The sequence below is a fragment of the Amblyomma americanum genome, chromosome 3 (assembly GCF_052857255.1).
Source record: "Amblyomma americanum isolate KBUSLIRL-KWMA chromosome 3, ASM5285725v1, whole genome shotgun sequence".
Taxonomy (NCBI): domain Eukaryota; kingdom Metazoa; phylum Arthropoda; class Arachnida; order Ixodida; family Ixodidae; genus Amblyomma; species Amblyomma americanum.
Window position 1 is genome coordinate 79,669,290 of NC_135499.1, and position 16,620 is coordinate 79,685,909.

Here is a 16,620-nt window from a genome sequence, read left to right on the forward strand (position 1 = left end):
CATAGGCGCCGCAATTTCGCCTTCAGGTGGAGAAGCGGTGGATGTATGGCAGCCACGTGACATGCCACTTCACTCCTTGTCCGGGAGGGAGCTTCGGCTCTGTGCGACCGGGCGCCGCACCAACTTAACCAGCGTTCCGCTGAACGCATCGAAGTGCACCGGCCTTGTGAGCACTCCACTACAACGCCGCTTTCTTCCTTTCTTCTTTCACTCCCTCTTTTAGCCCTTCTCTTACAGCGCGGTTCAGGTGTCCGCGGGGATGTGACACACATATTGCGTCATCTCCTTTCTCCAAAGACTAAATTCAATTTCTGAAAAAAATTTAAAATTGCTTTTTGGGGAAAGGAAATGGGGCAGTATCTGTCTCACATTTCGGCGGACACCTGAATCGCGCCGTAAGGGAAGGGATAAAGGAAGGACTGAGCGAAAGCAGAAAGCAGAACCCACTTTCATGCCATGCGCATGCGATGCCGGGACGCAGACGTGTGACGTCACGGAGGGAGTAGGCAGCGTATCTGGCCTTCGCCAATCTCGTGCCAGACTGCGTTGTGAAGCGAAATCTTCAATACGCTCTATGCAAAGCCGATTTCGCCGTATGTTCCCTGTTGACCTTCAAGGAAGCCATAGGAAAAATCTTGCTATAGGCCTTACCATATGTGGTCCACAATGGCGTCGCCGCACCACTTGACCTTCGACCTTTAGATTCGCCGGTAGAAGGCGATAGAATAGGCCGCAGATTCATTGGGTGAGCAACATCACGCGATGAACCATTAGCTGCCGCCTGCCAGGGTGGCAGGGTGGGCGAGCTGCCTATGTAGTGTGCGAGGTGCACTGAACTTTACAGACGCCAAGCCGCGTCTACTTGCCCGACACACTACAGCTTTCGCTCCCTAATCACGTTCTGCAGCAGTTAAACCGCACCTAATTTTTCGGGGGCTCTTCGAACGAGACTCTCGACGCGCCCATCACACAGGCAGAGGTCAGGGCCAAAATTTTGATTTTTAAAACGTGATCGGCCCCAGTCGCGACGGGGTTATGAATAAAATATTAAGGAATCTGGACGACAGGTCTTTAACGGCGCTCACCAAATACATCCAGGATGTGTGGAGTAGCGGCCGTCTCCCTCAGTGGTGGAAAACATAAACGTGGTGCTAGTACAGAAACCGGGTAAACCCCTCAAACTGAAAAATCTCCGAGCCATTTCGCTAGCATCGTGCACAGGAAAGCTTATGGAACGCGTGATTCCGACCAGACTAGCGCGCTTCATGGAGCAGAATGACCTGTGGCCGCACGAGATGGTCGAGTACCGGCTCGGCTTGAGAACTCTGGACGTGATGCTTCGCTTGCAACACGACACTACAAATTCGAGATCCAAAGACGCTAAGTTAATTGTAGGTTTATATTTAACCAAAACCCATGACAATGTTAAGCATGCAGTTATCTTTGCGGTGCTACAGGAGATAGGAGTCGCCGAGGGTACGTATAGTTACATGAAGGATGTCCTGTCAAACAGGACGTGATAACTATATTTTCAGGACCTAGAATACCTCACGGTGCCCCTGGAAATAAGAGTACACCGCAGGGCTCGGTGCTCCCCCTTCCTTTTTAATGTCGCGATGAGGGGTTTCCTCCTTCCTCCTCCGGAGATAGATGGCCTAAAATTTTGCATGTACGCGGATTACGTTAACATCTATAAGGACAGTAGTAGCGACATTTGCACAGCAGAGCGCATGCAGGCGGCGGCGGATGGTGTAGTGTCCTGCAGGGGCGAAAGGGGCCCTCTGTGTTCCCCACAAAAATTCGAAAAATCCGAAAGCGGTCCAGTGCAAGCACGACTGGAATTACGAAATTAAGGTTGAGGGTAAGAATGTGCCGAATTTTAATCAAATTGAAATACTCAGACTGTTTATCCATGGGGACGGGTATAACGAAGGAACTATCAAGAACCTCAGCAACTACGCTGCGCAATCGACAGAGATTATCAGGAGGGTCGCACTCAAGGGCAGAGCCTCAAAAACTGTATCTACCTTAAATTGACGCAGGAGTACATTATTGGCAGCATATGCTACGCCACGCTGATCCTCAATATTATGGCGAACTAGAAAGAAGGATCGACACGATTAATAGGCGCTGCGTCAAGAGGGCGCTGGGTCTACCCATCTCCACCTCTGCAGACCTGCTGTTGGAAATGGAGGTGCATAATAGTTGGACTGAACTCACCGAGGCGGTGCGAATGGTCCTGCTCGAAAGACTGAGTAGAACGAGAACGGGCCAGACCATCTTGCAGTGGGTCGACCGAAAAATCGACAGGAACACATGCGACAAGGTCGCCATACCGCCACATTGTCGCGAGAATATATAGTTTCTCCCTTCTCCCACAGCTTTCACTCAGAACACCATAGGGAAAAGCTGAAAAAGGGGGCGGAGGGGCTGGCTAAAGGGACTTGGAATTTTAGGGCAGGAGAGGTAGCCTACGTGGACGCAGCGAGTGGCAAATCGGGGGCTAAGGTCGCTTCGGTAGTCAGCGACCGAGGTGCACCAGTCGGCACCGCCTCCATTACTACTACAAACGTAGATGCAGCCGAGGAGGTAGCAATAGCGCTTGCTTGCACCGGAACCAAGGAGAGTTTGATTCTTACCGACAGCAGAACAGCAAGGTCTCTCCGGATGCGGCTCGCATCCTGTCCGCAGCCAAAATCGATCGCACAATCACCTTAATGTCGGTCCCAGCCCACACACCCGCCCCCAGTGACGAGCTGGCAGACGCGTTAGCCCGATACCTCTACTTCCGGGTAAACGTACAGGCGCCCGACTGGTTGGCGAATTGATGAACTTTTGCAAACATACGCTGAAATCATCGAGAACTACACGTTAGGAAGACATCTCTTGCCACCACCGGATCCAATTTTAAATAATAAATAGGCCGCCGCCTGGTTCAACAACACACAGGACGTCGCCTGCGACAATTTCCGGCCATAAATTTTACAAACCCCGTCAGGTTGTTTCGCACCCACGTATACGATAGGAAAGGCGATAAATGTAAGACCTGCGGAGCAAGGGCAGCCCTCGATTGCATAATTTCAGAATGCCCCGGATCCCCGGGCGCTGGGGGCAATATTAAAAGAAGAAAAACCTGGGAGACTCTTCTGCGGACCCGCCACGGTGGCTCAGTGGTTATGTCACTGGGCTAATGATTCGGAGTACCCGGGTTCGATCCCGAGTGCGGCGGCCGCGTTTCGATCGACGCGAAACGCAAAGGCGCCCGTGTGCTGTGCAATTTCTGTGCACGTTAAGAGAACCAAGTGGTCGAAATTATACCGGAGCCCTCCACTGTGGCACCTCTTCCTTTCTTCTCTGAGTCCCTCCTTTATCCCTTCACTTGCAGCGCGGTTCAGGTGTCCGCCGAGATGTGAGGCAGATAATGCGCCATTTCTATTCCCCAACAACCAATTTTGTTTTTGTTTTTCTGCTGAGTAGCAAGCCTCCCTCGATCAGCTACGAACTGTCCGCCTGGTGGCTGAAGCCACGAAGAACCAATGTATCTTCGCCAGTTTTTAGTCGTTCAAGTCCCGGCCCCCGTCCCATATGCCTGCGTGCCAGGGGCGGGGAGTAGGGAGCCTCCTTCATCGGTGGAAATAAAGTTTTATTCGTCATCGGGCAGCATACATGGGATGCCTCCTTTCCTCCTCTCCTCTCCGCAACACGCTGAGAGTGACGGAGCGCGCATCTGCAGGAACAATCCACGTTGGGCGTTGCACCACACATAACCAGCGTTCAGTTGAACGGATCAAAGTGCACCTGCGTTCTATGCGGATCCCACTTTCATGAACTGCGCAAGCGATGCTGCGTCTGCAAGACTAAACAATCAGGGTCCGTATTCCGAGGTTGTGTCATAACAAAAGGCGTCATATTCTGCCGCAGTGGCCACAATTGACTGGTCAAAACACCGGAAGCAGATGCGGTGGTTCGGATGCAGCGAAAAATATGAAAGCAACCGGACGGTGACGTCAAACGCAGCTTACGCAGCAGATGCTCAAGGACAGCCAACTTGGCGGCGTGCTCTGAAGCTGAGCCTTTCGCTTCGAAGTGAACTCTTCGGTGTTACTGCGTTTTTTTGGCACGTGAACTGGCTGTAAACAGGGTAAGCTCCTGTAGCTAACGCTATTAAGTCGAACACTTAGGCATTGCTGGCGGATTATTGTTCATTTTAATTAATCTAATAATGAATTACAATGCTTTCTGTAACTCGTCATCGCCTAGGACACACAAATCAACCATCAATCACTAAAACCATTAGCATGATATGCTTTTTCCCTACGCAGCCACCGATTATAGTTCGCCGGTTCAAATCCCTTGAGCAAACTAGGCCCTAGCTAGACTTCTAAGTTTATGCTGCACGAAACGCTGAATCGTATGACCCCTTCCGGAGCAATCTTCGGCAAGCGCTGACATGATGCGATTTTCTATACGCAGCCCCCGATTATTCCAGACATGCGGTGCCGACTACACCGACGGCTTTTTGACAAAACGAGGTGTATACGCTGTCGCGTAAAAAGCGTCTTGACACGCATGTGATTCCACCGCCCAAAACCGCATCGCCGACAGGAAAAAGTAAAAAAATTGAATTGAATGTTTCATCCCGTAAAGTGCAGGAAACGGGCACCGAGCGAAAAGCCACGAGGGTAGCTTGAGAGGTGCCTGAGGATTAGTAGGGCAAGTTAAGGTATAAGGGCAAAGCAGGAGATCATGTGCACACTCATAGGCAAACGTGCACACTGAGCACGATGTGACATAGTACCGAATGGCCAAATTTGCATTCATGAAACAAGGAAATCAAAACACGAGGAAAATTGTAGGCCACCAAAGACCGTCTAAGAGTATGGAAGGCTGCGTGAATTAAACGATTTAAGCGCTCAAGGTAATGCAATTACCGAAGCAAGCCAAAGTAAAAGCGAGCTGCATTAAAGAAATTCAATTTAAGGTCAATATGTTGGCTGTAAAAATGATTGGGTTATTTATACAATGACGATATAGCGTGTATGGTAAAGTGAACCAAAGAGACTGGTTAGCGTATAATGACCTAGTTCAAGGAATGTCCCGTTCTTGTTTACTTCTGGTGAATAAGCGTTTTTCTTTACGCTTTCGTCCAGCAAGAGTCTTCAGAAAGTTTCATGTGCAATGCCGTGATTAGCTAAGGCTATGCAGTAAACGATATTCAAACGGGGTATGCAGGTCAAAACATAACGTATTCCCTAAATAAACTTCCCGCATTAGCAGTGTAACACACTCCAGCGATGTCTAATCGCCTTCTTTTGGAGAGCAAATATGATGTATAGGTTTTTTTAGATGCTGTGCCCCAAACATGGCGAAAGTAATTTATGTACGATTGAAATATTGCCCGGTAAATTGTAAGTTAATGCTTGGGAGAAAACTTCGGGACATCTAGAGAGGAAGCCCACGGATTCAAAAGCTTTCAGTCAATATGCATTACATGGTGACACCACCTTAATCGAGAAGCAAAAACGACGCCTAGCGAGTTAAGCCTATCCACGATTTCAATAACCTAATTTTCTAGCGTTGGGTCATTACTTAAAGTAATATCCAGGCTAACGAGCAGTAAAAAGACAGCCTTAGTATTGCCAGAGTTAACTACCAAACCATACACTCTGGGCCATTTGTCGAGAGCACGAAGGATCAGATTTCCTGCTTTTATTAGTTCGTCAGGGGGGCCGCTAATTAAAAGAGTTCTCATCAATGTAATAATTACAAGTGCATTATTAGTTATGCTTGCAATGTCATTTGTATAGACATTGAGTCAACTTCCCCTTTCAAGGGGGTTCGCGTGTGGCCCGTGGAGTCACGCGCCACAGGCAGAGAGAACACCGTTTATTGCGGGATAACTGAAAAACATAAAAACACACAGGAGGACAGATACACTTGCACCGAGGTCCAAGCGAATAGAATTGCTCGCACTAGCCGATCAGGAGTAGCGTTCTGGCGCCTCGAAGGTACGCTCAGATAAAATAACAACACGCTGTCCCATCCAACAAAATACGCGTCGACACTCGCGCCTCAGGGCTCAACAAATGACCCCGCCGCTGGTGAGGCAGCTACTTACACAAGGTACTGCTTTCACCCTGCCGGTGGCTCGCGGGGAAGGAGCCGGAAGGGCGCCGCTCCCGCCGAACGCAAATCGTGAACGTCTCGCCAGCGGCCGGCCCGCGCCGCCGGAAGCATGAAGCTCGCCGGCAGCGCTGTTCTCCCCGTGTGCTACTTGATCTGCCTTTATCTAGCCGCTGGCCAGATCGCAGGCAGGCCCACCGCACTGGCGGCTAAGAATGTGCCGGACATTCGCGGAAGTGTTTCACTCGGATGCAGCCGTCCGCACTCGAAAGACGCTGGATGACGTGCGCTAGGCCCGCGCTTCATGTTGCGCCGGCCATGGGGCGTCGTGGGCTAGCCAACATTAAAGGGGAATACTATATTTAGTCAAATGGGAACCAGGCTTGTATTCATCGGCCGTATCGACCTGCGGGCGCATGTTTAAGATCGAAAAAGTTGAAGGGAAAGATCACTGACGCCGTATCTGTCGAGTTTACGTAGTACTATTTCGTGCATGTCATAACGAGCACCTCTGTTCTCTTCACTTGTATGCTCAAAAGTTTAACGAGGGCCTCTAATCTGGAAGCCTTGATGTCATAGGTAGCATGATATGGTTCTCGCACCGCTTCTGCCCTCACCGTTCCACCAAGTTCCTGCGTGGCACGCGCTTTATTACAGGACGTACACAGTTGATCACAGTTGTCTAGAGCGCTTGAGGGGTGTGCTGTGGAGCAAATTGAATTAAATCTTATCGCAGCTGCTTTGCTGAGGATAAGGCACTGGTGCCTGCGCGGTTCAAATGTCTGTTAGGCTGCTCTCCAACGCTATTATTATCAAAGTACCTACTTCACAATTTCGCTTTATTTCCACTGGGTGGCACCGCTCGAGCGCTCTAGACAAGTGTGATCGACTCTGTACTACGTCCGTTGCTATGGACGACCGTGGCGAACCCACTCAAGGTTCGCTTACACTACACATAAATGCCCCTTAAGAAGCAGATGCGAAAGCAGTCACCGTAGCTCAGTTGGCAGAGCACTGGGAGCGAAATCTGGAGCTCCTGTGTTCGGATCGCACCAGGGGCATGTGGTTGTTCTTTCTCTTGCTTTTATTATTCTCCCGTTGATGAAAACTACAAATTAAAAAAAAACGAGTTCCCGTATGATCCTTGGTTTCGGTGTCTGTTGACTTCCGTCGTGCATGCCACAACGAGCACCTCTTTCTCCTTCATTTGCATGCTTAATATTTCATAAATAAAAAGGTTGAATGCTCTCGTAAAATTGACAAAAACACCTAACCTCAAGTTCTCAGTTTCAATATTGCCTAAAATTAGTCCCTTTTCGAAGAGAAATGCTGACTCCCTCCTGTGCATTTTCGAAATTCAAACTGAATGTCAGCTAGTAAGGAATGTTAGGAGAAAAAGCCATCGTTACTCTTAAGCATTACGCTTCGGAGAGCCTCCGAAAATACAGAAACAATAGAAATTGGCCTATAATTTGTCAATTTGCGCTTGTCACTTTCTATCTGAAAATAACAGACAATTTTGCACATTTAATTTGTTCAGAGGAAATGCCCGATATGAGGAGACAGATTAAACACATGGCTTAGGTATCGCGTTAATACAACCGCAACCTACTTATCCTTATTTGTAAGCCATGAAAATCAATACAGGTTTTTGATTTCAGGTTGATTGTCACATTTAAATTTGAATAAACTAAAAACGAAAGCCTCCAACCTTCTATTCGGAAGAAAATCAAAAGCGTCATCCGGACAACAACTTGGTCTAAAGCTTCTAAACAAATTATTGATTTTATCTGCCAAAGAGGAACGAGAAGACGACAAGCTATCGACCACAAACTCACTCAAATGCGTATTTCTGTACTACATAGGAAACAATTTATTTAAACTTTTCCCAAAATATTTCGGAACAGTATTAGTATCGAGTTAAAGTGACCGGAAGCAGAATTGAACCTTTGCAGGTTCCTTTTTAGCTTGTTGCCATATTTTTGTTGCAATACTTTTGTTAAGCGGTTAGGTGCTGAGGATTCCGAGTGGACGTAAAGTGTTCGGGGAGCCTGGATTTCTGATTCAACATTTTAATGTGCACCGGAGTCACCCAAGTCTTACGAAGTTAGCGTTTGATAGCTTTGTCTTTGAAGAAAAAGTTATTGTTAATATATTTTAATATGCAGAAAATAACTCATGAGAGTCATCAACTGAAGAACAGGTAAGAATGCGGCTGCAGTCGAGAAACTATAGACAGTCAATCGGGCAAGTGTAATATCAGTTATATATTGGTCAGCAAAATCACTCGTTTGTGATTAACTCTCAGCAGTACATAAATCTGGTACGGATACAAAAATGGTACAGCAGTCTCTCAAGTCACAGGTAATAGTACCAGGAGAAATACCGGCTGAGACAATACCTGCTGCCAAACGGACAGTGATAAGGCAGGAAGTTGGTGTTATCATTGTATGGCAATAAGGTCAGTGAAAACTTTGGGTGTGATTGTGTACCTCAACTGAGGATTGATATTAGAAGGTTCGAGTATATTGATGTTGAGGTTACAACAAATAATGATAGAAAACCATCTTGCAAACGTAAACGAAGAAATTTAACAAGAAATGTGAGGAATTTATCTGGATCACCTGAAGGCGACCTGTAAATAATAATAATTGTTTTTTGGGGGGAAAGGAAATGGCGCAGTATCTGTCTCATATATCTTTGGACACCTGAACCGCGCCGTAAGGGAAGGGATAAAGGAGGGAGTGAAAGAAGAAAGGAAGAATAGGTGCCGTAGTGGAGGGCTCCGGCATAATTTCGACCACCTGGGGATCTTTAACGTGCACTGACACCGCACAGCACACGGGCGCCTTAGCGTTTTTCCTCCACAAAAACGCAGCCGCCGCGGTCGGGTTCGAACCCGGGAACTCCGGATCAGTAGTCGAGCGCCCTAACCACTGAGCCACCGCGGCTGTAAATAACGGAAACAATTTTTCGAGCAATCTGTAGTCAAAGCATTTCACAGCCAGAGGAAACTATAGAGAAGTATGCCAGTAGACGTCTATTTAGGACACCTTTTAAATAGATGGCAACGCATTCTCCGCGAGAAGAGTGATTGAAAAAACAAAGATAATATCTGGGCAGTTACAGAAAATCAGCTTCACCTGCGCCTCGCGTTTCTGTTGGCACAACTGCATCAAAATGTTATTGCAGATTACCCATAAAACGAGATAAGTGAAATTTGCTGCGCAGACACCGGACATTAAGACACAAGGCAGAAAAGTTATTGAAATCAAGGCAGCGATTTACTTGAAAGTGGTGCAAAAATTCGTTATACTGGAGTTTACAAGCTACTGAATCACAGAGCGAGGTCATTCTCGTACCGAATGACAAAGACGGGGTCCCCTTTCTTCTTTCTAGCAAGTATTTTTCATTAATATGCCAAGGAAATTTGAATTCCCCGATTTGCCTGCTCATTCACTACCCCGAGGAGGTTTATGGAATATTTAGTTATGTATTCACTGAGAGGCACAGAAATATCTGCATCGTGCAAGGCGCTCCTTGCTCCGAACCATTTGTTGTTCAAGTCATGACGAGAAAAGCAGACAAGAACGAAAGGAGTTACGGCATGTTCTACGGGTAGCCTACGTACGCACATCACATCTTCTCGCTTTGGCAGTTCATCGTGAGACACCTCGTAAACACGTCGTTAATCTCTGCAAGGAAGTCTTCTTGTTCTCTTGGAACGGTGCCACGAAATTCCAAGTTCAAGTGCTAACTACGCTCTTCCAGGTTACCAATACTTCTCTTAACTGTGGTCATTTCAGCTGTAGCAGAATTTGTTTTGCAGCTCGGCAACTCGAACTGTAAGGTTTTGTTTCAATTAATAAGGAGGGTGTTTTTTTCTGCTTATATCCATCAAAACTGCAGGAATATTAATTTGTCTGCTCGGCAGCTGTAGCGGTACCATCCTTGCCTGTACCGTGTCTGCATGACCCATACTTCCAAGTTTTTATAAACATTTCCCGCTTGCTTTTATAGCTCTCATCAGTGACCCTTGAGAAATCGCCCGCGTGGGAGGAGAAATTTTAGACGCAACATATCTATTCTAAGCGCTATCGATAAATTTAGCACTGCTCTACACGCAGTGCAACGCGACATGCCGCAGGGTGAAACGGCAAAATGCAGAAATGCATAAACAAGTTTGCCAACAACGGCAGTACTAAGCTGCAGATAAAAAAAAACGACCAACCTGGTAAAATAGAGAAGGGAGGCTTTAGACACGGGGTGTCACACGAACCGCCGCTGTTGCCAAATCCAATGAATGTAACCCATATGGGGCCTATGTGTCGCTGCTTTTGCCCGGGAATGTCATGAATGATAGCGCAGATTCCGCGTCGCGTGAGGCAGGGCTCCAAGCTTAAAACCGCAGTCCCGAAATTACACCCAGTTGCATGGCACCAAAGGAAACGGAAGAAACATAATCGAAAAGGACAGAAGGGGAGCTCCATGCGCCGTGTGTCGCACAAGCTGTTGCTGCGGACGAAAGCATTTGTGCTAAGCCCGGCAAAATGTGGCTCGACAGTTTCAAACGATGAAGAAAAATAGACGTGAGCAGAAACTTGTAAGCGCAACCGCCATCTCGCCGTTTCTACGTCCCGTTGGCACAGTGCTGCGGCGAATCCAGTAACAAAATGTTCAGATATTGGACTTGCGGGGCGCTGTCATAATTTTAAGGTCGCAATATATCGCATTCGAAGAAAGAGAATTACTGTCGTCCAGAACCAGGCATACGGTGTTGAACGAAAATCCAAAAGGATGGAGTGGAGTAAAAATGTTCACCGAAAAACATGCGTGAAAAGTAGAAAACTTCCACGAATCCTCCACATCCCTCTGTTTCCACGCCCTCTTGGTTAAAATAAAGCACAGCATGATGCGCACGTGCGTGGGCCTGCTCTGCCTTGGCTCGAAACGATGGTGCACCTGCTCAATATGCAGAGCCCCGTAAACTGCAGAATGATCTCCTGACAACAACTCAGTTTTGAAAGGGTACAATATCGATCTTTATTTTCCTTTTACATTCATAGTATCCTCAGCCATATTCGATTTGCTAGACATGAAGCGTTGAGTGTGAATTTCGTCTTTCATCAGCCAGTATAACCAGTAGCGTTGAATTTTTGCGTATGCTGGGAGCAACACTCGACTTTCAGAAACTTTCAATAGATTACGCTCGTTGTGGTTTTTTTTAAGTTTCTCGTTTATACATTGGTAATGAATATAACCTCCTTCAAGCACAAAGCAACCGCCGACTTGTCAGGGCGGCGGAATGTAGCTATCTTGACTGCCTACGGCCGTGCTTAAATCCTCTTTGTATTTGCCCAGCAACACTTTCCATAACTGATCGTACATGCACTTGTAGCTTGAAGCGTTAATGAGGTCAACTTCAGGGCTACCAACGCTTAGTGGGGGCCTGGCCCATGTGGTCATATTGAAGGGGCGCACCAGCCACGTACGCAGCCTCGGTCTACCACCTGCGAAGAAAAAATCCTATGATTGCAGCTTCTGCGTGAAGTGTATTTACCAGGCACCTCGATGAGAAACCAGCACTTCAGTAGATCTTCGTTGCAAACCCCGCAAGAACTGATGCAAAGAGTGAATTAACGAATTAAGGGGAGTTAATATCATATAATACAATGTTTAATCAACATCTCAGAGAAGTTTGGGGCACGGGCAAAAAGCCAGAAGTCTTGATTAAGGCCCTTGCCCCTGTACTTGGTGGGCAAAGGCAGCGCATGGGAAAAAAAACTACTACTACAGCATAGACATTTTCTGTGCACAATGTGCAGCTGCATGCTGAAGTGGTTAAAAATAAATAATAAATTAAAATAGGCGCCAGGTAAAAAACTGCGCGATAGAAGAACACACACAACTCAAACATAATCATATGTTAAAGTAAACCGCATTGTGATGAAATTATTAGTTTAAATGGTGAAGCCTATGCAAGTTTAGCCATATATGCAGCATGGTTCAAATACATCAGCAATAAACAACATAGCAAAAATTAAACGCGCAGAACAGTATTAAAATTTAAACCATGGCCACATTTTCGTTCTATACAGATTTATTCAGGAGGCTCTTCAATGAAATATGCCCCGATATCCGTATTACTATCCCTCGCGAAATCATACAGCAATGTTGGCGGTCAAAATTTTAACATCTGCCTTCCATAACCCGTACAGCATTTGCTCACTTCCTATTCTTCTGGGGGGCGGATAGGTACATATGAGTGTGTTCTTCTAGATTTGCCAGTAGTTTCAAGGTGTTATTCCCTTTGGTTCTTTCTAATTTGTATTGCCTAGAAAGTATATAGTTATACATTGATTCTACGCCGACAAAAATTAGTTGCTTGTAGATCTTCTGCATGAGGCTTAAATAGGGCGTTTTGCAAATTATGCGGACGGCACGTTTATGTAGCAAATGAAGCACACGAATATTGCTTTTCGTACTGGTTCTCCAAGCAAACGTGAAAAAATGTCGGCGCAAGAGACCTACAATTTTCCAAAGATTTTGGTGGGGTCATTTATGTAGGTACCGCAGAAAAAATTTCAGAAAAAATAATGGCGAGCGAATTAAAAATTTGAACAACCTCTATCTCTGTACGGACGATAACAATTAGCGGCTATACATAAACTGTATTTCTTGGATATTGTATAACAGCCTTAGTTTTTGAAATTTTAACTTAAATTAATTTCTTGCTGCCCTGGCGCTAACCAGGTTAAGTGTTCCATTAGCATGAGAAGAAAAATCTGTCCAAAATTACCCGAAGAGAATAAACTTGTATAATATGCGTAAATTAGGTACTTGGCACTCAGGTCAATGTTAAATATGTCGTTTATATATAGAACAAATAAAAAGGGATCAAGGATGGTCTTTTGCGGAAACACTAGCTTAGCCGGTTTGACGGCAGAAGAGTCGCGAGAACGGAAAACTAGGCCAGTTTGTATGGGTCCATGCTTAAGCAGCGTAGGAAACAGGAGAAAAGTGAGACGGGAGTCAACAAAAACAAAAGTGTCCAGTTATCACAACGAATTTAGATCGAAGACGAAACTTACTTATGGGCTATACCGCGAATACCATAATGCACCAACGTTTGCAGATGTATACTGTGGGTAATATAATCGAACATTTTTGTAAAATCAATGTGTGGGATGTCGTTTCTACCGAAGGATGAATCCAAACATAAAAACGTAACAAGGGTTTATTCGATTGCCGGTGGCAGCGGGCGAGCGTACCGACGCTGTGCTCGTTTCGGTAGCGGAAGGTAGACTAGCGATCTTCCCAGCCAGGCAGCCTGTTTTTGTAGCCACTGTCGGTGACGCATGCCTCGAGTGACGCATCGGTGGCGCTGTGTTTTATCGATAATGAAGTCCAGCGTGTGGCTGTGTTAGGCTGGGCAGGATGATAACAATCCGGAACTGCACGTGTCGCCACATCACCCCCCCCCCCCCCCAAACGGAGTGAAGAGCCCTCAGGGATTGTGAAAATCTGTGCAGCGTACCCGACGTCCATAGCGTATAGTGAAAGAAGCAGGATGCGATGTCGGTGGTAGTGGATGGACGCCTGTGGGTGCGCTGGTATCTCCTGGTTCGGCGCAGTTGATGTAGGCTGGCTTCAGCCTGTCGATAGAGACGCGCACGCCGTTCCCGTTAACGCAAAGGGTGAAGGTTTTGTCGTCGTGACGAAGAATTGGGTAGAGTCCGCTGTAAGGTGCCTGGAAAGGCCTGCGGACGGTGTCGTCGCGGAGAAACGTGTGCGTGCACGTTGCCAGATCCATGAAGACGAAAGGAAGCCGTCTTACAGTGGTGAGCGTCAGGTGACGGGCGGAGGCAGTGATCGTGCGTCGGAGCCGGGCGACAAAATCGTTGGGATCTGACGTCGTGGTGGTGGATGGAGGGGCAGCGAGAAATTCGTCTGGGAGAAGGAGTGGTTCCCCGTAGACGAGCTCTGCGGGTGTAGCCTGAATGTCCGGCTTCAAGGTGGCGCGAAGACCTAGGGTGAGAGCTGGGATGGCTTCGAGCCAGGTAGAGTCCGGGTGGCACATGATAGCTGCTTTGAACAAACGGTGGAAACGCTCGATCCTCCCGTTGGCGCAGTGATGGTAGATGGCGGTCCTCGAGCGCTCGAACCCGATGGTCAGCCCGAGAAGCCTGAAAAAGTGCGATTCGAACTGCCGTCCCTGGTCGGTGGTGACGCGGGGAGGTGGCCCGAAGCGAGCAATCTAGCCGGTGAAGAAGGCCTAGGCGACGTCTTCGGCGGTGATTCCCTCGAGAGGCCATGCCTCAGGCCATCGAGTATACCGATCGCTGGCGGTAAGGCAGTAGCGATAGGGTCCGGCTGGGGAAAAGGGCCCTATAATATAAAAGTGGACATGTTAAACCCGCCCAGAGGGCTGGGGGAATGCTCCGAGCGGTGAAGTGACATGCCTAGTCACTTTAGCGCGCTGGCATTGAATGCAGAAGCGCGCAGGTGCGGCAATACCGCTGCATGGGCCATACATGGCGGTGGGCCATGAGGCGTGTAGAGGCGCGTATGCCGGGATGGCTGAGATTTCAGCTGGTTGAAGAGGCCACTGCGATGGGAAAGGGGCACGTAAGGCCTGCTTCGTGCTGTTGACATGTCGCAGTAGATAGTCGTTGTCGACCCAGGTATGGGGACTTGTTGCAGCTGTAGTGAGGACCCGCCCTTAAGAAGTTCTTGCAGTTCGACATCCGTAGTCTGAGCTTCGGCGAGGAAGACCGCTGTTATCTGCGAAGCGCTGATAGCTGTCACACGTGAAAGCGCGTCGGCGACCACGTTGTTCTTCTCGCTGACAAGTTGGATGTCGGTAGTAAACTGGGCAATGAACGAAAGCTGGTTCTGCTGGATCGGCGGGAGTTTGTCGCAGCGTTGAAAGAAGGCGCAGGTCAGAAGTTTATGGTCGGTGTAGATAGTTCAGTGCTGTGCTTCGAGAATGTGGCGAAAGTGTTGAACTGCTTCGTATATCGCCAGCAGAAGTTCTCTGTAGTTGGCTGGCGAACTCGACAGGCTGTGGTCGTGGTTTCGTTGGTTGGTCTGGCCGTCGTTTTCAAAGCTGAGTGTTTCTTGGAGAAGAATGCCAAGGGATGCCAGGTGTTGTCTACGCTTTGCGTAAGGGCGGCGCCGACGGCGATGTTAGAGGCGTCCGTGAAGAGCCCAAAGGAAGCGTCTGCCACGGGATGGGAGAGAAGTGCGGCGTTGCAGAGAGCAGCTTTGCATTCTTCGAAAAGTTGCGTTAGAGCCGGTGTCCACTGAAGGGTTGGTTTCCTCGTAGTTTAGCGAAGGAATCACGTACGGGTCACCAGATGTGGGTGTCGTTATTACGGAAGGACGAATCCCAACATAAAAAAAAAACATAACGCGGGTTTATTCGATTGCCGATGGCAGCGGACGAGTATACCGACGCTACGCTCGTTTCGGTATATAGCGGAAGGTATACTAGCAATTTTCCCAGCCGGGCAGCCTGTTTTTGTAGCCCCTGTCGGTGACACATGCCTCGGGGAGACGCAGTGGTGGCGCTGTGTTTTATCGGGAACGCAGTCCAGCGTGTGGCTCTGTTAGGCTGGGCAGGATGATAAAAAAAAGGAGGCTGCGCGGAAATATGTGCAGAGCGTGTCGCCACAAATATAAATACCAAGGGCCATGTTTTCGTTTTCAAAATTTCCAAGGATGCGTTCTTTCTGCGCAAGAAGCGCTAGTTCAGTGCGTCAATTTTTTCTGAAACCTTTCTGCGCGATAGCCAAAATGTTGCCGCAATCAGTAAAAGAGGTTAATCGTTTAAGAATAATTTTTTCGAGTCTCTTAGAAAAACGGGGAGTATTGAAATCGGACGATAATATGACAGGTTGTTCCTGTCGCCTTTCTTTAAATACTACCGTGACTTTTACACATTGCGTGCTCCGAGGGAACACCCCAGTAGAAAGGGAAATGTTAAATATATACGAAATATGTGCAATTAGGTCAACAACGTAATTTACAGGATTTACTTGAAGACCCATTGTGTAAGTGGACGTGCTGTTTTACAAACTGGCAAATGTAGTTAATATTTCAAATTTCGATACCGGTTCAAGAAACGCAGTTTGTTTTAAAGAACGTTTCATGAAAGGAAAGTAGTCTCCAGTGGACGACAGTGAGGTTAGAGAAAGAAAATGTTCATTGAATGTATTAGCTATGTCCTCCCCCGAAATTTTTACGTCATTATTATTTAGTTCCTTAGTTCTTTAGGCGTCGGAGATTTTCCAAAAATTTAGTTTAACCAACGCCAGACGTCACCAGACTCCTAGTTCGAAGTAGTTAAAAAATTATAGTGACAGCTTTTAGCAGCACAAAGTTCTTTGATGACATTATTTCTATAGGTCTTAAAAGCATTGAACGCCTGCAGACATTTGCTATTGGCAAACGTCTGGAAAAGCCGGTCACGTTTTTTTATGAGGTTAAGAAGTT

At 47.3% G+C, this 16,620-nt stretch overlaps 1 protein-coding gene across 1 annotated transcript in view; it reads right to left on the reverse strand.

Moving 5' to 3' along the window:
• Nucleotides 1–11,162: 11,162 nt before the first annotated feature.
• LOC144123099 (uncharacterized) overlaps nucleotides 11,163–16,620 on the reverse strand; it is a 111,517-nt gene continuing 106,059 nt past the window's right edge. Inside the window, exon 5 of the mRNA XM_077656004.1 lies at nucleotides 11,163–11,633. Within this exon, the coding sequence (XP_077512130.1) occupies nucleotides 11,416–11,633 (218 nt within the window). The 3' untranslated portion in view covers nucleotides 11,163–11,415. The remainder of the gene's footprint in view (nucleotides 11,634–16,620) is intronic.